The sequence below is a fragment of the Palaemon carinicauda genome, chromosome 28, assembly GCF_036898095.1.
Source record: "Palaemon carinicauda isolate YSFRI2023 chromosome 28, ASM3689809v2, whole genome shotgun sequence".
Taxonomy (NCBI): Eukaryota; Metazoa; Arthropoda; class Malacostraca; order Decapoda; family Palaemonidae; genus Palaemon; species Palaemon carinicauda.
In genome coordinates this window covers 34,746,230-34,771,091 of record NC_090752.1, presented here as the reverse complement: position 1 = coordinate 34,771,091, position 24,862 = coordinate 34,746,230, and the positions used below count along the sequence as shown (strand labels likewise).

The following is a 24,862-nucleotide window of genomic DNA, read 5'->3' as shown; positions in this document are numbered from 1 at the left end:
TATTAAATGACATTTAGAATTGAGAAATATGTATCATTGTTGTAGATATTCCTTTCGGAAATAAAGATAATAAATATGATAATTATGAAAATATTCACCAAAATATAGTATGAAATGCAAAGTGTTAACCACCAGAAACCAATTAGAAACGTAAAGTCATTTAATATCATTGGAGATATCCACTCGGATGACGGTGGTTATAATGATGTTGACGTTAGTGATAATAATGACATTAATTATGTTAATGACAGCTCGCATTGCCATCTGAATGACCACCTGTCAGTCCTATCAGCGACTGGTTGAACGGATCTCGTCAAAGCGCCTCCCACAATGGTAAACTTTGTCATTTCATTTCAATATTCATTGTTTCGAGCCTTTTCAAATGGTCAATATAGAATAATAAAATGTACTTTTTTATTTTAAGATTAATTTTAATGTTTAAAGGTTTTCATTGATGATCTATAAACTGTAAGGAAGTAAGTAAAAAGAGAGTAATCGGCGTTCGATAAATGTACCGTCCTGTCTCAACGAAGAATTAGCTATAATGAAAATACTCATCTGTATTAGTAATAAATCCAACAGTGTACTCTCTTAACAAGGAAGACAAATAATGATTAAAAGAATAAAAATAGAGAACAAAGCAAAAATATCTCAAGACGACTTCGTTTAGCCAAAGCAAAGCACTTAAAGGAGGAGAAATAAAAGCGAATAAGGATTTGTCCAAGGAAAAACACTGCAGGTTCCTCTTCCATTCTCGTGGTCCAAGCGCATTTCCCCTGTCTTTTGTCCTCCTCCAAATCCTCTTATCCCTTCGACCTGGCGATCTCAGGCGAACCCGTAAAACGATTTTGTCGTTTAGTATTGATCGCTTCACATCGGACTAACTGGCAGTCAAAAAACAGATATTGAAGAGAGGTGTAATGTCTTAAACACTGAAATTAAGCGAAAATATTATTCGGAGGACATGGGATTATTATCTCGAAGGTTCATCGAGATGTCTAACAGATAACTGGAATCACGTATGGCAAAAGAAGCCAGTTTTATAAGATTCTTGCTTCCTCTTATAAGGTTTGATAAAATTTGATTTTCTTGCAGTTTCATTCCAGTTGAGACCAAATTAAGTGTGTGGTAATCAAAAAGCAGTTGTATCTTGGTTCAAATACCAATTTTTTTCGTTAGCAACTTCATGCTATCATTTCATAGTAAGCTTGTTTTATCCTATTTATATTTTCTGACTTAATTCTATAAGCTTATATGTATTTTCTAATTGTGTATTTTCGTTTCCATACTAAGGTACTTCCCCTCATGTAGTCCTTGGGCTCGTAACATACGGGTTTGCCAGCTAGGAATGACAATAACACTATAGTCAATTATTTTTTGTGAGCCAGATTTGCACCGACTCGCAGGGGTGCCCTTTTAGATCGGAAACGTTTCCTGCTCACTGATTAGTTGGGCAGATAATTCTAACCAATCAGGTAGCAGGAAACCTTTCCCGAGCTAAAAGGGCACCGCTGTGAGTCGGTGCAAATAGGCCTCATTAGAAAAAATTGAGTATAGGTTCGGAGTAAGGTATCCTCCCGCTTTTTTAAGGTATTCTTTTGAGAATGGTCTGAGCAGTTACAACTTCCACAAACGATACCAAGAAGACAAGCTCTTGCCGTCCAACTGGTTTCAACAGTCATTCAAACTCAGTGTTTTATATTTATGTTATATAAAAGTAACAGAAAAAATGGGTTAAAAAATCTATTGTTTAAAGTGCCTATATAATTCTGTGGAAAAAAAAAAAGTCATCCAATTTCACTCAACAGATACTTAGCTTCAACTTAGCAAAAAGCCTTTGCTTTTTTATGTGCATATGAAAATTATTTACATTGATTTTGAAGATTTATCCTAGTTTTTCAAGTTCTTGGCCTGCTGATAACCAGTGTAAGTTGAATAATATAGGGAAAAGTGAGACGAAATTAAGGGATCCAGTACAAGCGACAATGTTAGAAACGGTAGCTGGAAAAGCTAGTAGATTGGTTGATGGAGTTCTGGTGACCATTCCATAAATACTCGTATAAGATATCGTTACTCGCTATCCTCTTTGAGTTTTATGTAGGTTGAAAAATTATAAGTTCTAAACCTGTGATTATTAAATGACACGTTATATATTTGGTTCCTTTTATGACTTTTGTATCCTAAGAAAATATCATCATTCTTCCCACATCTTCCAAAAGTGCGCTGATTACCTGTATTTACTTTAAAATTATTCAAATGGTTACCACCCACATTCTCCTCTTTGAAGTTCAGCTAAGAGTTCTGCAATTCCATTTCTCTGTTGATGATAGTGATGATCGTTCTTTCAGATTGGAGACGCTATCCGTAGCCTAATTCTAACCTTCTTTCTTGTAGTCGTGTCATTATGAGGTAATTTGCTCTCTCTTGTGTCTGTGATGAAGGTTTCAGACGTCCTCTTTATTCTAAATGGAGGAAAAGACACAAGACTCGTTCATGAGAATTCCTCGGTGCAGGATCAAACTTCTCATTTGCTGCTTTGATCTCAGTCCTGCAATGTTGGATGCTCGTTTCATTTTTATTTGTTAAAGCCAACATTTCATAATTAATCGTACATTATTTACTGATTACTTTGTCTGTTTGGTTGTTTCGTTCGTTATTGCCATTTATATTACACAACACTCCTCTATCCTTTGATATTTTTTTTCTGAATAAAAGAATATTCGTATACAAAATTTTGGTTTGCAATTTAATTGTTTATGTGTATCACATACGAAAACTTAGGCTTGTTTAATTATATATATTTGTGTGTTAAGATCGAATTTTCCCAACTAGTTCATTTCGGTCCTGCATAGTAGAAGTTACAGAATAAAAGGAATTAGAATTGACATATATTTCATTAAGTGGATGTGTCTTCACGCACAAACCAAATATATTATATATATATATATATATATATATATATATATATATATATATATATATATATGTATATATATATATTTATACGGTATATATATATATATATATATATATATATATATATATATATATATATATATATACATATATATATAATGTATAGATAGATAGATAAATAGATAATTAGATATATATATATATATATATATATATATATATATATATATATATATATATATATATGTGTGTGTGTGTGTGTGTGTGTGTGTATGTATGTATGTATATGTGTGTGTTAAAGTGTGGTAGTGTACGTATGTATAGATAGATAATATAAATATATTTGAGTGAGTATGAAGCAGCTAATGTGGAATATTTTTTTGCCAGAGGGTGGATGCATAAATCAGCAGTTGAATGTGACTTTGATCGATGGGATTTTTTATGGGGAGAGAGGGAAGCCTCACCCCTTCTGGGACAAAACTTTACCACAAAGTTCATATGAGTGTCTGCATGTATATCCGTAAGATGTATGCATATGTAATGTTTAATGTTCTTCTGCGTTATTTTCTAAACTTATTGCAAGACTATCAGTGTTTCATGGCTACTATATCTATGGGACGGTACATAACGTCCTAGTGTTGGAACTTGTCATCTAGTTCCTGTTATTTTGCTGACATTTAGAACGGTACAGTTACAGCCTGCCAGTCACTCCGAATGATCAGGAACTGGCACCATTTGGGGCTGGTCGAGAGCAAACAATGCCATCGACCAATATGAGCAGAGGCATCAACTTAATGTCAAGTGAATATCTACCGTCTCATCGTTACTTCTACTGTATTTTCCTTACACCTACTTTTTTTATCTTTTTCGCTTTTACTTATTTTGGGAATATTCATGTTTTTTTTGTTGGAATGAATGTTTAAAGCTATTTCACCTTTGAATTTGATTGATAAAACTTTAATTTAGGTCATGCATTTCAAGTTTAAAATTCTTACTGTTATTGGTAAGAAAACATTAATAGTTTTCCCACTCCAAAATAATTGCTTCATATTGAAATAAATTTATTTGAAGTTTGAATTGGTTTGTGAATGAGATAGCTCAGGCTTATCCCATAGAAAAATGTTTGGAGCCTTGCAACGCACCATAGGATTTTGTTGTAGGTGGCAGTGAGCAGCATAATCATTGAAGAGAAAGAGATATGCTGTTGGGTAAGAGGATAATATCTGGATATTTTTAGGACTTTTCTTCCACTTGATTCTGGCGGAGATAAATAGGATGGCGATGCCAGATATATCTGGGAGTTTCTGTATGCGTGGGACGAAAACGCCAGGATTTCCAGAAGTCTCTCTCTCTCTCTCTCTCTCTCTCTCTCTCTCTCTCTCTCTCTCTCTCTGGCACCATTCTGCTCCTTATATTTAGATATATGGGAAGCCTGGCATTTTCGTCCCACGCATACAGAAACTCCCAGATATATCTGGCATCGCCATCCGATTTATCTCCGCCAGAATCAAGTGGAAGAAGAGTCCTAAAAATATCCAGATATTATCCACTCACCCAACAGCCTATCTCTTTCTCTTCAATGATTATGCTGCTTACTGCCACCCACAACAAATTCCTATGGTACGTTGCAAGACTCCAAACATTGGTCTTTTATGATAAAAGCCTGAGCTATGAATCTATGTAGTTTATACATATACATATATTGTATATACACACAACCGCGCGCGCACATACACACACACACACACACATATATATATATATATATATATATATATATATATATGTGTGTGTGTGTGTGTATATATATATATATATATACACTATAAGTATATGAGTGAATAAGAGAAAAAAAATTTCCTTAGGTTGTGTTTGCGTATGTGTGTTTTTACGTAATAAAATTGATTTAACCTGGAATTAATGTTTACCCATTCCATCTTGTGTTTACCTATCACCTTAGTTGGTTAACGGGTCTAGCCAGTAACACGCATGCAACAACGGTCTCTTGACACCCAAGTGTTGTTGTTGTTGTTGTTGTTGTTGTTGCGTGATGCTGTCAAAAGAGCAACTTAATGTCATCGAGTAAAATCTGCTCATTTTATTATCTCCATTCTCGTGCACAAACCGCACTCTATCTCCTTAGGCAATCTTATCAGTATTCTCTCTCTCTCTCTCTCTCTCTCTCTCTCTCTCTCTCTCTCTCTCTCTCTCTCTCTCTCTCTCTCTCTCTTATAATTTATATATATGTTTGTATATATATATATATATATATATGTGTGTGTGTGTGTGTGTGTGTATGCGATGTATATATATATATATATATATATATATATATATATATATATATATATATATATATATATATTTGTGTATATATATGTATATATATACATTTATATATTTGTTTAAATAATTAGAGAGATTACTAGATAAAAATACTTATAAATAGATAAGTATGTATATGTATCTTCATATCTGAGTATATACCTATTTTTTCCATTTGTACACCTTTTTTATCCTGATTATTTTTCCAACCTTCTTCGTTATTTCCTCTAATTTCCCATTTCCTCTATTTTGTGTCTTCAGTTGTCACCATTTTTTCCCGTTTTACATGCCTCTCCTTTTAAATTCCCTCTCTTCCTTTCCTTCTTTTCTTCTTCCAGTCCTATTCCACTGTAATATTCCTCCACCTAATTTTACTATCTCTCTGTCCCTCTCTCTCTCTTTTCCCTCTCCCGTCGACGGTTCCCTCACCCATGCTTCCTCTCATGTTGTCCCGGACTCCTCCGTGTATTGATTATCCTGGCGTCCTGTCTGCAGATAGATTGGTATGAAGGTCCACTCGTTTTTTACCCTTGGCGACGTTTATTTTTTCCTCGAAAAGTGAAAAATGGGAGCGATATGGATATCATCGAGTGATCCTTGTAGAATTACTTACGTAGGTGTGCCTTGAATCTCCGCGCATGCGTAGGGGAGATAGGTGGCTCTCTATGGCTACAGCTTGTTGCATAGCAACTAGCAGTTGCATTCGTCGAAATAACACGCTATCGTTGCCAATAGATAGCGTCTTTTATCGCCGGCCTTGGATGTGAAGAGCGTTTAAAGGTTATTTCGATGTACATGAAAGTAAGCGAGTGGTTGGTTTTCTCATTAGTAAACGAATTTTCAAAGCATCAAAACAGATCGGTTTCATGACCTTGATGTAACAAATCTATGCCCTTGAAAGTGTCTGGACCACCGGCTTTCACATCGCAGAAGGGCTTTTTTTTCCTCCTGTCTTTCTTCCTGCCTTCCAGAGAGCACACTTGGCTGCTGAAGAATTCGTGCACTCTTGATCAAAGGGCCACCCAGAATGTGATTGATTATATTACTTGGATATGAGTACCCTTGTTTTACTTTTCATCTTCATATATTCACAAATGAATGCATTATTATTGCCTTGTTAGCTGCTCTACTTTCTTTCATAAGAAAACGACTCTTTTTAGATTTTATGTGTTCTACTATAACGTTAGTAGTAATTTAATCTTGATTTTCACATCAGAAATTACATGACAAATTGATGTCTTCTATCTAATTCGTGTCTCAGATGGCAATGCTAGTGTCCTCAAAACCGTCTTGATTTTTATTAAAAGCCAAAATACCTAAAAAGAGTGAAGCTCACAACCAATCTTAGCGGCCAGGTGCAAATGACAATGATTCATAATTAAAACGAAAGTACTAGATTAAGAGTCATCTTATCAGCTGCCTTAGCTCATGAGGTGCAAGTAGCAATGGGTCTCAATAAGGTTTGAGAGCCATTCGAATAACGATGTATCAGATTAATTTCGTGGGTCATAACTAAAGAGGTAAATTATCTCCCGCCAGCTGTCGCTAGTGATGCTCATCTCCATCTTGTTTGCGAAAGACGAAACTTTCTGAATGGATTACCATGCCCTTAGTAAAGGAATTTCAGTTAATGAACGGCAGTAAATTGGTTTATAATGGGCTGTTTATAATGTTTTTAGGTCTATAAAATTAGATATAACGCTCAGGAAGAATTATAACTCTTAAGAATCACATCAACGACATATTCAATGTTGGTTTGTAAATGCCGTAAGAGAACTAGGACAAAAAAAAAATGTCGGTTCTGGGATAAGAAAGGAAAAAGAAGACAATAACATGACCAGCAATAAACTGTCAGTTTCAGACGTTGAAGTAGAAAAAGAAAAGAATGAAAACATCCGCATCAGAATATCGGGAATAAACCCCACCAAAATACCGGATTAAAGATGAAGTAGGCTAACAGCATCAAAAACCGGTGAAGCAAAATATCGGTTTTAAGAATCTACAGATCAACAACTGAAGCATGGCTTAGGTTACAAGAAGACATAAAAGAACAATAACTGTTTCAGTCTATCTGTTTTAAGAAGGCAGACAACCCACCAAACTGAATCAAAATATCAGTTTCAAGGAGGTAGAGATAAAAAAAAAACCAAGGGAGTTAAAATAACGATGAAAAGAAAACATTGGAAAACAACGGAAACTAACTGAATCAAACTATCAGGACAAAATCTTTGCCGACAACAGAAGTTTCATTCCTCTAAGGTATAAAATTCCGAGCAGTATTTACGTTAATGAAGAGATAACGATGACGATGCCTGGCTACACGCTCATTACGCAAACTTTATCTCTCTTGGAAATTGCCAACAATAATGAGGTTTACGACGCTCTTCAGCTGGTAGTAAGACTACTACTGTTTATTATAACCAATGAACTGATGTAAAGAAGGATCGTCTTTTCAGGTCGCTTGGGGTTTATATATAAAATGAATATATAAATAAATATATATATATATATATATATATATATATATATATATATATATATATATATATATATATATATATATATATATATATATATATATATATATATATATATATATATATATATATATATATATATATATATATATATATATATATATGTGTGTGTGTATATATATATATATATATATATATATATATATATATATATATATATATATACACACACTTCTGGATCTCTTAGGTCTTATATCAAAAGGACTAAATTTCGTTTCATACTATTACCAGATCTTTGTCTTTTATACTGGATTAAAATATCAAATACCCCGTCTGCACTAATCAACTGAACATATCATGAGTCTCCAATAGACCTAAAATCTTTAAATTTTAACATTGTTTGTTTGAAATTTAGTTTTGAAAATTCATTTTCTTGTAGTAGGAGACTCTGGATTACAGTTAAATCGTAATCCACTGCAGGGAGCAAGAAAGGCCACGTTCTTCCTTAACTTGTGCTACTTAAAAAAGAAAAAAAATCCACTTCAAGTTTAGTATTCTCGTCCATAGGGACAAGGTTCGATAGATAGATATATTCTCATCCATCTACTTAATTTTCGAAGTGACTCCAAAGTTCCATTATTCATTGGTACTTCTGACAACTCCAAGGAAAGTAAATACACGCAAAAAAGAAGAGCGAATAACGCTAAATATGAATGACAATTTAGATGGCAGATAATAATAGAAAACTTCAGAAATGTTAGGCGCGACGACGGAGGCAAGATTCGCAATGACGAATAATCTTCTTGAGACGGCGTCACACTAGTAACTTTTCCTTCAACTTTGTCGCCAAACTTAGCAGTAGGTGGCTCATACTCGTGGGAAAAAATGTAGTGCGAAAATATGCCTCTTTAATCGTGACAATTTGATTCACGAATTTTAGCTTGTGTTCAAAACAGAGTAATATGATATTTAGAGGATTTATAGCAATCAGCCCTCTTTAACGAAGTTTGAAAATATTGCTTCCAGGGTGAACCAGAAGTAAAATACACACATCACACACACACATATATATATATATGTATATATATATATATATATATATATATATATATATATATATATATATATATATATATATATATATACTGTATGTGTAAGTGTTTCATTGGGACAGCTTTACTTTGATGCTATTTTCATTAAAGGCAATTGGTCGACGGGTGTCTATATATATATATATATATATATATATATATATATATATATATATATATATGCGTGTGTATACATATTTATGTATGCATATACACACGATGATATAACGATATATATGTGTTTGTATATATACACGTACATATACAAATACACACCTATACATGAACCGATTTAGAAGCGAAAGATTTTTAGGGAAATCTTTTACTACCTTGGAACAAAATTTTTATTATTGTTCAACAGCAGACTTGTGTGCAGCGTGAACGGTACTGTAATGCTCTTTAAACTATTTTTCCCATATTCATGTTGATAAATATAATATTACATAGAACCTCTGGTGAAGTTTAAGTTAGATGTCGCCTCATTGAATGAGAATGTAAATAAAGAAGCAACGATTGTGCTCGACTTGAAAAATTAGTCATGAATGCAATGTTTGTAGTCACCAAAAGTGACTTGTCTTTGTGTGTGTGTTTGTGTATACAGTATATATATAATTACATATGTTATATATATGTGTATATATATGCATGTATATATATATATATATATATAATTACATATGTTATATATATGTGTGTATATATATGCATGTATATATATATATATATATATATATATATATATATATATATATATATATATATTTATATATATATATATATATATATGTATATATATATGTATATATATATTTATATATATATGTATATATATGTATATATGTATATATATATATATATTTATATATATATATATATATATATGTACATATATATATATATATATATATATATATATATATATATGTGTGTGTGTGTGTGTGCGCGCGCGCGCGTAATTTATGTGCATGTGTGCATTTCATGGAAATCAAGTGGTCACGTTTACCTCAACTATATACATAAAAACACCACTAGGAACTCTTCTTCTCCTTTATTCTGTATTAATGGATGCGATGAACATTCTAAGAACCTCTCTTACTTAATTCAGGCTTTGCATTATCTTTTTTTCTGGTTTTAACTGATTTTAGTTTTAGGGCATTGTAACATATGACACAATATTTTACAACATGAAAGGTCTTATCAAACCATGAACTATACTAACATACATATAAGTACATTGTATGAATCGAGAATAGTTTAAAGACTTCTTTTTATTATTGTAAATGTATAAATCCATTCTTCAAATAAGATTATCAGAGATGATTGACCGCTCAGGCCCCAACACTGTGCCTTATGAACTAATTGCCATACATGCATTAAAATTCTAAATTCCATACAATTATTCATTTCCAATTATTTCATTTTACAATGATTGTCATTAGCTACTTACTGATTCCGTTTTTTTTTCTTTCCAGATGGAGGAGAAGGTGGTCGGTGGTAAAGAGAAGAAATATGTTCTCTACACCGTCGTTGGAGAAGAGCGTGGGAGAGCGGGTGCTGGAGTATGGGTAGTCCGAGTTCTCTTGGGTACCCTGTTGCTTGTAGCTTTGGCTGTGGTACCCTATTTGTCTCTGCGACTGGCACAGGTCAGCGACCGCACTCTTGTGGTGTTCCAGCCTGTACCTATCCGCAACCACTCCCTCCACCAGCATAACAGTGACCACCATGTGGTGGAACATGGAAAACTGGGCCACGTGGATGTTCTCAGCATTCTGCAGAGTGCAGCTCTCACGCGTGAGAATTACACAGCAGAACATAATAACATCACGAAGTCTCAAGCCCTCAAGTCTAACAGCAGTAAAGCTAGCAGCAACAGCAGCCATCATGCTAGCAGTAACAACAATACAGGAAATATTGTCACTCTTCATGAGTCAGCTGTCACACTGGCTGTGATGGAAGACACTAATGCTACAAGAAAGAAAGAGAACAACAATACAGATGGGGATGACAGTGACCATGAGGAAGGCAACTCTGAAAAGGTTGGTCTAGATGAGGAGAAGAAAGAAGCAGATGAAAATACCACCACAGAGGACACTGCAGGAACCTCAGAAGCCCCAGCATCAGTAGCACAAGTGGCCGTTATGGCTGTTGATGCCAGTCCTTCCACACCACAGGCTACTGTAGATAACACAACAAGTTCTACCAACACTACAGAAGCTCCACACCATGATACCAATGCAACATCCATCGCTCCAGCTGCTTCCACTTCTGCAGCAGTTTCTGTATCTCCATCCTCGGAAACTGTGTCCCAGACTTCCGAGACAGGTGAAAAAGAACCCACAGTCAAGTCCAGCAATGTATCTACCAGTTCAAGCACAGTAGCCCCAAATACTACCACATCTACAACAACTTCAACTACCACTAGCACACGCCATCCTCTAGCTCACAAGCTTGTCTATGTTGCTACCACAGCTTCTGGCAACCATATTGGAGGATTCTGTGTCTGGAAAACTGACAAGACCATCACACACTGGTCGTACTTCTATGAGAATATTCCTATTGAGTATCAGAGCCACCAAGATTCCTCTGATCATGAAATGCGTGGAATGTTAGCAGCTGTTCGTACTTGGGCCCCACTCTGGAATGACCATCACGTTGTCCTACGCTCTCATCACCCAACCATCAAAGGCTCTGATCATCCTACTCGCCGAGCTCTTACTCGTGAACTGGAGAAGCTCTCTGAAGGTCGATTCAGTTATGAACTGGAATGGCGCCTCAGGAAAACAGACCGAGTTGTTGACATTGCATACTGCCTTTCACGTCTCCATCGTGATTATGCTCAGTGGTACCGTACTTTCCAGGCACGTGTGGATGACCTCTTAGGGCAGCAGAACTGGACCATTGCACGCACAAAGAACAGAGCACCGGTCTCTCAAGATGCTTTCCTTACTGATGATCCTGAGGACGAAGGGGTGATTATTCCAGGGGACAAGTGAACACTTAGCTGACTGCAAAAGTCCAAAACATAAAAACAAAACAAAAAAAAAAAATTGTAGGAAAAAAGGACATTTAGACCTAAGTAATTCACCTGTTCAGAAGACACTACTGCAAAATTTGTGTGATTGGGATAAATGAAAGTGGTTGTTAAAGTGACTGGTTAACAAGCAGTTACTTTCTTCAACTACAAATCTAGCTTAATTGATTCATCAGCGAAGAGGGAGTCAAGTACCTCGTGTGATACATATAATGAGGTACAAGGCTTTTGTTTACAGTGTGATAACAGTGGCATACAGCACTGCACCCAAATCCCCCACAACTCCTAGGACAAGATGCTAAGAGTATTAAATGCTAGTGATTAGTTCTTAGTTATATTAGGACATGAGACTGATGCTTTCATAGTCTTTCTCTTCTTTTGATATTTGCGTTTTCATTAATACGTATCCAATACAGAAATCTGATGAATAAAAAGAAGAAATATACAAGTAATTCATATGCAAAATTTAGTGAAGTGGTTTCAAATTTTAGACAGTAGAGAAAGCAGTTTTTGGATAATCCTGTGAAACATCATTTATCAGGATGTATAGTCCCGTGGAGTTCAAGTAAATATTACTGTATATATTACAGTTAAGAAATATTCTCTCCATACAAATTTGATGAGGAAAAAATATGTGAAAAGGGAATAAAGTGAAAAAATTGATCGGAAATCCATGAGTGTTCATCATAATAGAATTTTTTTGTGATATTTTATGTTTTCGTGGTTAAAGACTTGGATGTCATTCATTTACATTTCATTTATTTACATTTTCCATCCAAAATAAGACTTTGAATAACAGGAGAAAAAAAAAGTCAGTTAAAGATGCAGAAAGAGAGTGGGAACAAACATACGTACCTTTTAGCTAATTTCTTCGTTAGGATGGTTTCAGTGGAGGTAAACCTATAGATAAGCGTCCAAGTGGTTTGGTGTATATTTCATCGTGTATTTAATGTATATCATGGACTTAATATGTACACACTTTATTCATTACAATATGTAGTTTGTCTAGAACATGTTTGCTGTACAATGGAGTTCTTTGACTGTACATGAGTAGATTATATTAAAAGAGATTGATTGTTCTTGTACATGATATAAAGGACGATGAAAAGAGAATGCATTTCTGGCTTCTGGTAAGAGTGTCATATCCATGAGAGTGAAAAAAAGAAGTAGATAAGAATAACGACAAAGCCTTTGATATGCCATCGGTGGAGTATTCAATTGTTATATGAAATCAGAATCATTCAAATTAGATTAAATCATAAATCTGAACTCCACTTATGATAACATGTAAAAGATAAGATCAGGTACGTTTTTTTTTAATGCACAGTTCTTCATTCTAAATTTTATTTCCAGAAAATGAGATTATAATACATAAGAAATTTGACTGAAATATAAAAAAAGTAACAATTTGACCTTTCAGAGGTCACATGAGGTCATCCATTCAACCAACTGGAAGACAAAAATAGGCAACGTCATTGAGGCTAATGGAAGAGTTGGCCAGACATTTGTCACTGTAAATAGTTAAATCAATCAACCTGCTTCTCTCTCATCCTTATGTTAGCTGTAATTTATATGGTAATTAAATCCATGCTACGTATACTCGAAGGAAAAAAAAAACATTAGAATCAAAATTTTCACTCTAGAATCAAAGAGTACACTAGAAGACTCTCTCTGTCTCTCTTTCTGTAGAAAGTGTACATTAGGAATAATTCCACTGATTATTTGTACGCGAATCGTTTCTGCTGTAACTCTCCATTTTGGGGCGGGAGCAGATTAAGTCCCTCGAGCCTCTCCTGATTCTCCTTCTCCCTTCACCAGGTAATTAGAGAGTAATCATGTTAAGAGAACAATTAACCATGCAAAAGCACAGGTCACCTTTTGGCCAACCTCCTAAAATTAAGACACCACAGTTATTATCAGACTTGCTCAGCCAGCTTGGCGTCTTATGTTGAACAAGCGCCACAAAAGCACTAATTGAACGCAGCTAATGTCACTAATTAAGCGCAGCTAATGTTCAGGTCAACTTCTTCCTCTCGTTAACCCTGAGACGAGCAGCGTCAGCGAGCAGTCGAGGCACTTACTCTTGTTCTACATACGTGGCCCCACAGCCTATACCATAATAGTGTAGGTTTTAGCCTCCCCCAAAAAGCGAGTAGTCCCCAGGGGTGTACAAAGCTTAGCCTCACTCGCGGTCCCACCCCCAAACCCTAAACCCTCTCCTCCCATATTCATACCATTCCTTCCTAATCCCCCCTTCCCCCCAGCCCTCCCTCTTCCCCGAAAAAGGGTTCGTTGCAGTGGGTGACATGGCGCGCCTCTCTCGAAGCCGTGTCATCCGCCCGAAACGACTACTTCAAATCATATCTTTTCATTTCTTATTTTTCCAAAGGAATCGCATATCGCCACTGCAATATTGGATTGATCTCTCTGTCGTAGTCTTACAATATTAGCCTACAAAATCCTGCAGCCATGAAATCGACAGTTGAATTGTCACTTGAAATTTTCTTATACTGTTTAAAACAAAAATGTCATGAAATAGATGATCACGTGTAACCATAACCAGGTTAATCTGTTATTGCAAGGTGATTTCTGGATCTTTTCATTGTTGTTCTTCCTCCTCCTCCTCCTTCCCTCCTGCTCCCCCTCCTCCTCCTCCTCCTCCTCTTGTTATTCCCCTCTATTACTTTCCTTCCTCATTAGTTAGTCTTTCTTTCCCGAACCTTCCTCTTCTTTCTCACTTATATCTTCATCTGCCCTCCTCCTTATCTTTTCCTTCTTCTTCTTCTTCTTCTTCTTGTGCGTGTTGCTTCTTCTCACTGGTTTCAGTGTGCTATCACGACAGGTTTGGCAGAGTACCGTAGTTAATTTGTGCCTGTGATTGTACATGAGCATTTATTTTTGTCCCACATCCACCATTTAGTCAGTAAAGCAAACAAAAATAAGTGTTATTACTCTTTGTGATAAGGTAGAGATTTGGCTTTGTTTCTCTCGTCATGTCCAAACGGGAGCCAATATGCGGTTTCCTCGAGGCAGCGTTCTTTTTGTTTCCTATTTTTTTTTTTTTTTTTTGGTGACCTAAAACCCTTTTTTTTCAGCGAACTGGAGAAGAATCATTTGTTGCTATTTTTTATATCTATTTGTGGTGAAGTATATTTATTTTTGTATTCTTCTTCCTTTAACTGGAAGTTTTGGTAGACAAATGGAAAGGATCTTATACTCCTATGGGGTAAGAGTTCATTTCCCTCCTGAAAAAAAATAGATAACAATAGTTGTTTCAAACTTAATATGGCAAACTCGGAGGGTTCTCTGAAACTCTGTAAAGTTGTTATTGATTTCAGACTCCTGTATTATTTGTTACATGCATTATATCCTTCGTTTGTAATCTGAAAGATCCAAAACGAAGTGGTATATGAAAAAGACGGATTGATCAGAATTCGATAATAGAAAGAACAACAAAAGGGGCTGCAACTCCGTGAACGCTAAACATGTTAAAGTAAAGTAAATGGCAAAACTGATGTCAATTGGAGAAATGGTGTAGTCCCTTTGGAGACTATACGTATTTCGAAGGATTAATTGTCCTGAGAAATACATGTAGGTTCTCCTTTCTTATTTCGTTCGGTTGGATCTCGTTGTTCGTGTATATATATATATATATATATATACACACATATATATATATATATATATATATATATATATATATATATATATATATATATATATATATATATATATATATATTATGGATGCCGCTTGAAGTCCAACAGCGAATGTTCGTGAGTTGTCAGTATCTGCAGAGGTAGAGAGACTCGGTCCAAAAGGTCAGGCGTGTTGAGTTACTTTACCCAGGGATGATTTGTATAAGATATATAAATGTTTTGTCCGTGTAATTTCAAGGTCAGCTAAGATAATGCTGCATAATCCGAATGAGCAGAAATTTCCATACTTTAAAGGTTATGTATATGATAGAGTATCGTCGAAGCGACTGCCATTGGCATGATAACGGACAAACGCCATTTACAAAATCGACTTTGGTCTCGGCATTCGTCGTCACTGTCAAGTCTCCGGTTTCCCGTCATGCTTGGAGATGGTTGCCAACTTGCGATAGTGCAAAGAGAGAGAGAGAGAGAGAGGAGAGACGCCCATCATTTTTTTATATCCTTGAGGTAAATGATACAGGATACGATTTCTGAAAGTCTGTTTCTCTTCAGGATTTGAAGAGGATCTTGAAGTCTCTTCCGCCGGCCGCTAAAAGGGGCATCGTCCAATCTTTATGACATAAGAAACTTAGAAACGAGCTTAGTGAACACAAACTTGTTTCCTACCGTCATGCGGCTGTCTCCTCCCCGCCACCAACCCCTCCCCCCTCTACTCCAAATCCCTTCCTCTCTACCCACCCAACCACCCACCCACCTTAAACGCTGTTCTCTATTGATCCGCAACCCCTCCCCCTCCCACCCACCCATCTCTCTCTCTCTCTCTCTCTCTCTCTCTCTCTCTCTCTCTCTCTCTCTCTCTCTCTCGCTCTCTCTCTCTCATAATTTACCGGGTATAACATCTGCACACGTATTTCTTTGCCCCATATCATACCTCTGTCAGATGTCGTCCTAACAAAAGCAACTGGAAACGAAGTAAATGAATTGTATTCAAAATGGTATCATTTCGCGTGGCTGAGATCTTCTTCCGATTGTCTTATTAGGAAAATAATGATTTTATTCAGTCCTTCGTTCGGCTCACGTTCGGTACCCATTTAGTGAACGATTTACGAAATGGCGACCATTCTTCTTAGAGGGGATTGTGAGAGGCATTTTTGCCAGTGTGGTGAAGAAGGTGGAAAAACAAAGGTGAATAGGATTGAAGGCGAAGAATATTGCACTGACAGAGGGAAAATTAAAAAGAAGATGCAGATGCCTTGTTGGATTGAGACGAATATCCTCAACTGAGTAAAATTCGTTTATTTTTTTTTTTTACTTGAATTAGTTATGAATTAAGATACAAATTGAGTAACCAAATTAAAAAGGAAAGCGAGAGGCATTATACAAGTCGAGCTCCCTTATGTTTTCCTCTTATCGAGAAAAAATAAATGATCCTTCAGAGTCATTAGTGCAGAGAGAAATGACAAGATAAAATGATAAAAAATGACGATGCTAGAGAAAATGAACAAGATAAAAAAAAATTACTAAATTAAACAGTGAGTCGAAGGTCACATCCGCCCCTGACACTAACAAGTTCCTGGAAACATCCTCCTCTCTCCGTTGACCAGATATAAAAGATTTAAAAAAAAAAAAAGAACAATTTATCGGTTTAAAAATATCCGAGAGATTCAGGTGTGTGTTGGAGTCAAGAGGTGTCCTTGAAAAGCGCAGAGCAATCGGAAAGCAAGGGCGGAGCAATCTCGTTTCGGATTCCAACCCATTGAAAAGAGTAAGCCCGAGTAATATGAAGAGGGGGGAGAGGAGAATCGATAGTGTAGACATAGCGTTCTAAAAATGGAATAGACTTCCTGCAAGGAAGAACGCGAAAATAAAAAAATGCTTGAACGGAACTGGAATCATGCACATTTGCAAAGGAAGAATGAATTTAGTATCGAGTTTCGTTAAGTATTTTGGTACAAATGAAGGATTTTCATTTTATCAACTTATTGATAACTCTGAAAAACTAGTGTATGTTCAGCTAAAAGTAAAATAGATTTTGATTGCCAATATAAAAAAAGGCTACAAAAGAAAAGGAAATTGTATCGGAAAACAAACATCCCCTGAACAAATTCCGGTTGATATAAGAGATACAAATCGCTTGTCAAAGTCAAGTTGTGGCGAACATCCTTTCAGTACGTCACGGCCGTCGAAACTGTGGGATCAAGGGCGAGAAATAGGTCAAAGGCAGTTTTGTGTTGCGAAAAGCAAAACCGGACGATACCATTCGCTTCCAGCATCGATTGCAAATTCACCAGAGGACAGTTGGGGGTTGGTTGAATGCAGCACAAAATGCCGGTGGAATTCAGGCCCAATTTTTTTTTGGGGGGGTTGTCATTATTGAAATCACTTGTGATAAATGTAATGAGCCGTTCAATCCAATGAGTAGGAATATAGAGAAAACAAGAGAGAAGAACTGCTCACTTAAGAGGTAGCTATTGGAGGTCTGCTGGAATGGGTATCCTTATAGAACAAAGCTTAACCTTATGTTATTATTGAAGTCATTTTTAACAGCTACGTTATTTTCTCTTCTGCTGTTCATGGAAAGGAAACTAATTGCGATATTTGAAAAGTAGAATGGCCCTGGGCTGAATCATATATATATATATATATATATATATATATATATATATATATATATATATATATATACATATATATATATTATATATATTATATATATATATATATATATATATATATATATATATATATATATAATTTTGTTTTGATCTTTTTGGCTGAATTGGGTTTCTCGAAGATGAAATCTTCTAGACAAAAGATACTAACAAGCTACATAATGGCAAAGACTCCGAACATAACCCCTGTTAAAGACAACATAACTTACAGTGACCTCCTGAAGCAAAGTATCCTCCTGTGGAAAGAGGTCCCAAATAGGGCTTATTGAAGAAGACCTCGTGTATCCCATCAACTTTGTAAGGTTTCTAGTCACTTGACGCCATATTCTGTGAATAATCGCTGTTTGACATTCCATTTAACCTGTAAACATTTTTCAATCACTGAGCACCAAAAATAACTCTTATGCACAGAGCGCGTAAAGAGTGATGTGTCCAAATACGGTTCACGATGCATTCAAGTTATTTACACAAGGAAAACCCTCTTTTACGTCAGTGATATGATTATGCTCTCGAGGGTACGGGGATTGGAACCCCTGCAGGCTCTCTCCCAGGAATTGAAACCCTGTTGCGCTACAGGCTCTCTACCAGGGATTGGATACCCTGTAGGCTTGCTACAAGCCTCTCGCTTTCCTCGCCAGGAGCGTTTTCAACACCACAGTTCCCAATTTTTCAAAAATGGAAATTAACTTATATTCTCACGCTTTAATGGAGTCTGTAGTTTGATAACCAGAGCGTTTTTTTTTTTAATTCTAATTAATTCACGTTTGTTCTTTGATGCAGAATGAATACAGAAGTGACGTTTATCGGATGTAATTACATTCCAAAAGGCAATGACTTCTGAGAACGAGACAACCTCGACCCAAAGAAAACGGCTGTGTTCAGTCTGACCGTATTATTCGTCCTAGTCGAGTTTTCCTCTCCATGAGCTGAGCTTGTAGCAAAATGATCATTTTGCTATACAGGTTTTCCTTTTCTTTTCTTTTTTATTTTATTTTTATTTGTTCTTTGTGTAAGTTTCTGCTCTACCACATCTCTACATGGTCCGTACATCTCACATTCTTTAAATATAATTCCAAGGTTGTGAAGGTTAAAATAAAAAAGAATAATAAAATCTGTTTTGTTACTATTTTGTGACAATAAGCGATTATCTTTTGTCTGTTTGTATATTTCGAGAATAAAGCTTCTGAGGCTTAAATCTGGCGTTTTTCTTCTGACCTATTTACTTGTTGACCAGTTGCAAAATTTGAAATAAAAAAAAAAATACCTCATTCCGAACGCTGTATGATATGCTATGGTGTGATTAGCTCATTTTGAAAATACCCAAATACTCCTAATACCCAGATACTCCTAGGTATGACTATAAGGGGTATTTATTTGTCTTAAAACTTATTTGGACAGTATACAGGATGACCCAGTTTGAACTTGTCTGGACTCCTTAAAAATTACCTGTTTTGTCTATGTATTGATACAAAACGGGATGACTAATTTTGGATAAGCGCGATTACTCTAAGGGATAACTGAGTGTAAACGTGTCAGCATTGTCCGGATACTGTACGGGATGAATGGCTTTGAACGTGTCTGTATACCATTGGGAATGGCTATGTTTGAACTTGGCTGAATGCTATATGAAATGGCTTACCCAATATTGACATGTGCATTTATGAAAAATGATAAAGGATTTACTCAAACCGTGTCCGGATATGAGAAATGAGTATATTACTCTGAATAAATATGGGCACTACAAATTATAGTTTATTAGCAGTGACAGTTTTCCTGTGATATTTTTTTCCAAGGCAGTAACAAATGAATCGAATACATAATTATGTCATAACACCGACAGAATTCCAGCTCAAAAGTTTAATATGATTACGGCAGTACTGACCGATTTTAGCTTGGGTTACCATGTTTTGAGCAATGTTTAATTACATAATGACTGCATAGGTAAGTATGCCTCCATTTTAAATTTGTGCCTGGGCCAAAGCTATCCAAAAACATGAATAAATGGTGAATTAGTATTGCTCAGATTAAAATGGCAGATCTTGAGCTGCTTGTTTGAAAGGAAATTTATCTTAAATTAATATCTTGGTGTATTCAAAGGTGTTTTAGAAATTATCCTTTTGCCATAGCATTAAATGTTGCAGGCCCGATGGTTTTCATATATGATAGTGGTATTCAGTGATTGTATGATCTATATATATATATATATATATATATATATATATATATATATATATATATATATATGTATATATATATATTACATCATAATTTTTTGTTATTACTCATTAAGGCCACAAAATTAGAGAACCGAGAAGTCCATGATTTGGTTAAGGATTTATCCTCGTAGCAGAATGCCATTAAATTGGAGAGGACTAACGCCGATCTAAAATAAGGTTATTGTAAGAACAAATTAGAATTACATGGAAATATCAACAAACGACTTTAAATAGATTCAAATAAACATTGGTCGAAAAGAATTAATCCGAAAACTCGAGCTAACCGATCTGGCGAAAATCATGCAAGGTTGAAGGACTCAGAATGCAACCAGGATTGTTGGAAATCTGAATGTCAGTGAATGGTGTCTTGGCGAGTGATGTGAAATAATGATTCTAATGACGTCGACGAATGAATGGTGGAATCGGGATTCTGATCGTGACAAGGAATGGGAATTGCAGTTTATATTGGAACTCGAAGAGGAAATTCTTCGATTTGATATTTGGATTATATCGTACAAACTATTTATGTTAATGTTTAGCTGCTCATTGACTTCATCCACGATTTATTAGTAACAAGATGAATGTGACACTGGCTCCTGTGTTGTATTTCTCTAGAGAACCCTGTAATGAGAAACGACTTAACATGGAATAAACATATATGACAGTGAAAAATAATCATCATTAATGAGCTATTATGGTGCAGATGGGTTGATTTCAAGTCTAAGAACAAATTTCTGAATTCGACAGGAATATGTTCAGTTGACTTGGAATGAACTTTAATGTATATCCCTTGATGGCTCAGTAGTATAGTCTACTGCTGGCATTGTTTCAACTAATAAGTCATAGATTAGAGTCCTTGACCCAACAGAGGCATTTATCAGGAAACAATTTACAGTATTTTAATTCGATATTAAACCCCATTTGTGGTTGATATTTACTTTTGTTAAAGTCACATGTGTTAGTGACAAACATTCATACTATATATATATATATATATATATATATATATATATATATATATATATATATATATGTATATATATATATATATATATATATATATATATATATATATATATATATATATATATATATATATACAGTATGTGTGTGTGTGTTTGTGTGTGTGTGTTATGTTGTGTTGTGTTATATAAATATTTATTGTGAGGAGAAATACAAATTAATATACAGTACATGTGTGCATGTTCACAAATATTCAATACATGTCTGCGTATGTACGTATGGCCGTTGACTCCGTTGAGTAACAATAAGGGAAAAACCCCGATATGGAGAGAGGGTTCATGACGAAAAGCCAATACAATTAAATAGAAAATTAATCATTTTTGTGTTGAATGAAGACTTTTAAATTCAACAGTTCTAAAAATATATTTCATTCAGTCATGGCCTCAATAACATGATCGCCGTGCAAAGCACCGCTTGGAAATAGATGGTTGTGAAAGAAACTCTACGGGTCAAATATCCATATTTCACTTATATGATTGTTAGTAACCGGTGAGTGTATATGAAACTATTTCCCCCTAAATGTCAGATAGATAGTTTGATGCAGCGGAAAAATTAATCTGTCATTTATATAGACGAAGCGTTCAGTCTCTGGAATTTGGTTTTTCAGCAAATGGAAAAATGTCGGAAAGTCAGCTTCAAATCTCTTTTGTTTGAAAGTAGGATCCGAGAAAAATTGGAGGCTGTAACTTCATTGCGTAAGTGATGTGAATACTAACAGGTGATATCACTTAATAAAACTAGTAAATTTATTATTATGAAAGAGTTTGTGATATATAACATTGCATACTAACCTGTTCCTTGTATTAAGGGAAAGAAATAGAACAGAAATTTGAAGAAATAAGGCATCAGAAGAGTATAATTAATGTAAAAGTAATAGACGAAGATTGGAAACAATTGGAAATGATAAGGAAAATGGAAATGAAAGAAAGAAGACCAAAGGTAACTGGAATAAGAAACATTTGAATAAAATGTATCGGCCTCATATAAAATCTGAGCTTCGTGTAATCAGAATAAAACAACAGTGCTGACTTAGCATTTTTAGTTGGAAAAGTGACCTGATTGCTTCCTAAAGAGAATTTTTTTTCAAATATACAGTTTGTACGTAATATACCCTATGCTCATTATATATATATATATATATATATATATATATATATATATATATATATATATATATATGTGTGTGTGTGTGTGTGTGTACTTATAGTGTGTGTGTACTTATATATATATATATATATATATATATATATATATATGTGTGTGTGTGTGTGTGTGTGTGTGTTTGTGTGTATAACATTATATATGTAAGTTTCTACTTATATATATATATATATATATATATATATATATATATATATATATATAATTTCGACACAAAAACATATTTGTTTACAAATATTCTAGTGGAAGAAACTTTGAATATTGCAGTAGGGTTTGTGTATCCAAATGATAACCTCCTTGCTTAGCATAGCCAGAAAATGACGACAGTTTCTTTAACCGAAATTTCCTAATCTTGAAGGGTTTCCTATGGTAAATCCTCTAATTCTTAGCAAAAACAATGTTGGCTAAGAGAGCACCCATAGTTATAAACCACTGCTATACAGGTACGCTTTTTTTTTTTTTTTTTTTTTTTTTTTTTTTTTTTTTTTTTTTTTTTTTTGATTATCAAAATTTTCATTTTTATATTATGGAATAATTTGACCCGAAATATCCCAATTCTAATTCAGCAAGGAGAAAATAAGATATTTATTTCTCCACTGTCAAACATATGCAAGTTATAAACTAGATAATATTAGTATACAGATTTACTGAGCAGTAAGAGACAGTCCGATCGAGAAGGAATGTTCATTTTCTATTAAAGTTTATCGGAATTAACAAGTCTCAAAAGAATCTTGTTCTCTGCATATATAGAAACTTCTTGAAAAAGTTATTTAATCCAACTCCCACAACTCCTCCCATTCACAGTAGCCTGAACTCACTTATGACAATATCTTTTCTTTAGGGTCACATTTGAGCAAGAATTCTATATATATATAAAAAAAATACAATGGAATAAACATGCTTTGTTGACTCATAAGCAGCACATTTGCCTCTCATATGTCTTGTTTCATTTCTTAAACAAAGAAACCATCGACCTCCCTTTGCTCATTCAAAATGTGAACTTTAATTTCCCCGATCATTTCCTTTTCATTTTAAAATCACTTTCGTGCACACACAAACACACACACACACATATGCGTGCGAAGGCAGATAAACGTTCAGATGGACATAAATATATGTTTACTGGAGCTTTTCGTCAACAGAAAGAAAAAGAAACATTAATTAGTGTAATTAACTCTTGGGTTTGATTCTGGCTAATGGGTCATTCGACTATAAACTCGAGAACGAACCCTTCTGTTGCAAAGGGGGAAACGTCTCTCTAATCTAAAATGTAAATATCTCTATAGTCTAAGACACAAAATATCTCTATTCAAAGGCTGAAACATATCATAGATCCATAAGGGAAATATATAACGAATCCTTCGAAGAAACAGCCCACCAATCAAAAACATCTCTCTCCTTAAGAGGAAACATCGGCGTTCATCTCAATGATACTTTGATGAAACGTCTATATATCTAAAATTTCAAGGATACATCACGCTGAAATAATAAAAAAGAATATCTCGAAGAAAGCTCCCACTAATACAAGAAATAAACATCTCGCCCACACACGGAGACTCGTCTCTGTATGCTAATGAGAAAACATTCCTGGAAGATGTGTGCAACCGTGGACGCGCTGCTGCTGGGATAATGACGATAAGATTCGGGTGTCATTAGGAGTAAGATAATGATCGCCAGCGATTTCTTAATTAGTTCACCGACGTTACCATGTAGCCAACTTGCCTATTTCATGTATCCTTCCGTCTGGCAAAGATACATAACTTTTGAAGGCAGAAAAGATTCGGAAGGATTCATTTTTAGTCTAAATATTAAGGCTGGAGGCTTCGATATCAAAATTCAATTAAAGATAAGAGGTGTTACAACCTGTTCAAAGAAAAAGAAAAACACTTTTACAGGGATACGTAAATTATGAATATTAAAAATTTGTCTTTAGATTTTTTTTTCTAGGAAAAAAAAAATATTCTTACAAAGATACGAAACATTTAAAACCTCGGATGTAACAATGCATCGTCAATCCTTTTTTATTTAGTTGTAATTACGAGAGATATGATTAAAATTACTTTGATACAATGCATAGTATTAGTTAATACAACCCATAACTTTGAGATATTCTCTCTAGCCCCAGATAGTATACTAATATTAATGTAGTTAGCTATCCTTCGTTCACAAATTCTGACAGATCCTTTTCTTGCTGCGGTGTTAGCGTGGTGGATTCTAGATAAAAAAAGACACGAGGAATAAAAAAATTATAATACTATCAAAGCTTGGGATATTACATACTGGCATAGGGG

General features: G+C 34.8%; 1 protein-coding gene across 1 annotated transcript in view; it reads left to right on the top strand.

Annotated features, from left to right (window-relative positions):
* LOC137621494 (uncharacterized) overlaps positions 1 to 14,628 on the top strand; it is an 84,567-nt gene extending 69,939 nt beyond the window's left edge. Inside the window, exon 2 of the mRNA XM_068351833.1 lies at positions 10,282 to 14,628. Coding sequence (XP_068207934.1) covers positions 10,282 to 11,802 — 1,521 coding nt within the window. The 3' untranslated portion in view covers positions 11,803 to 14,628. The remainder of the gene's footprint in view (positions 1 to 10,281) is intronic.
* The last annotated feature ends 10,234 nt before the right edge of the window (positions 14,629 to 24,862 follow it).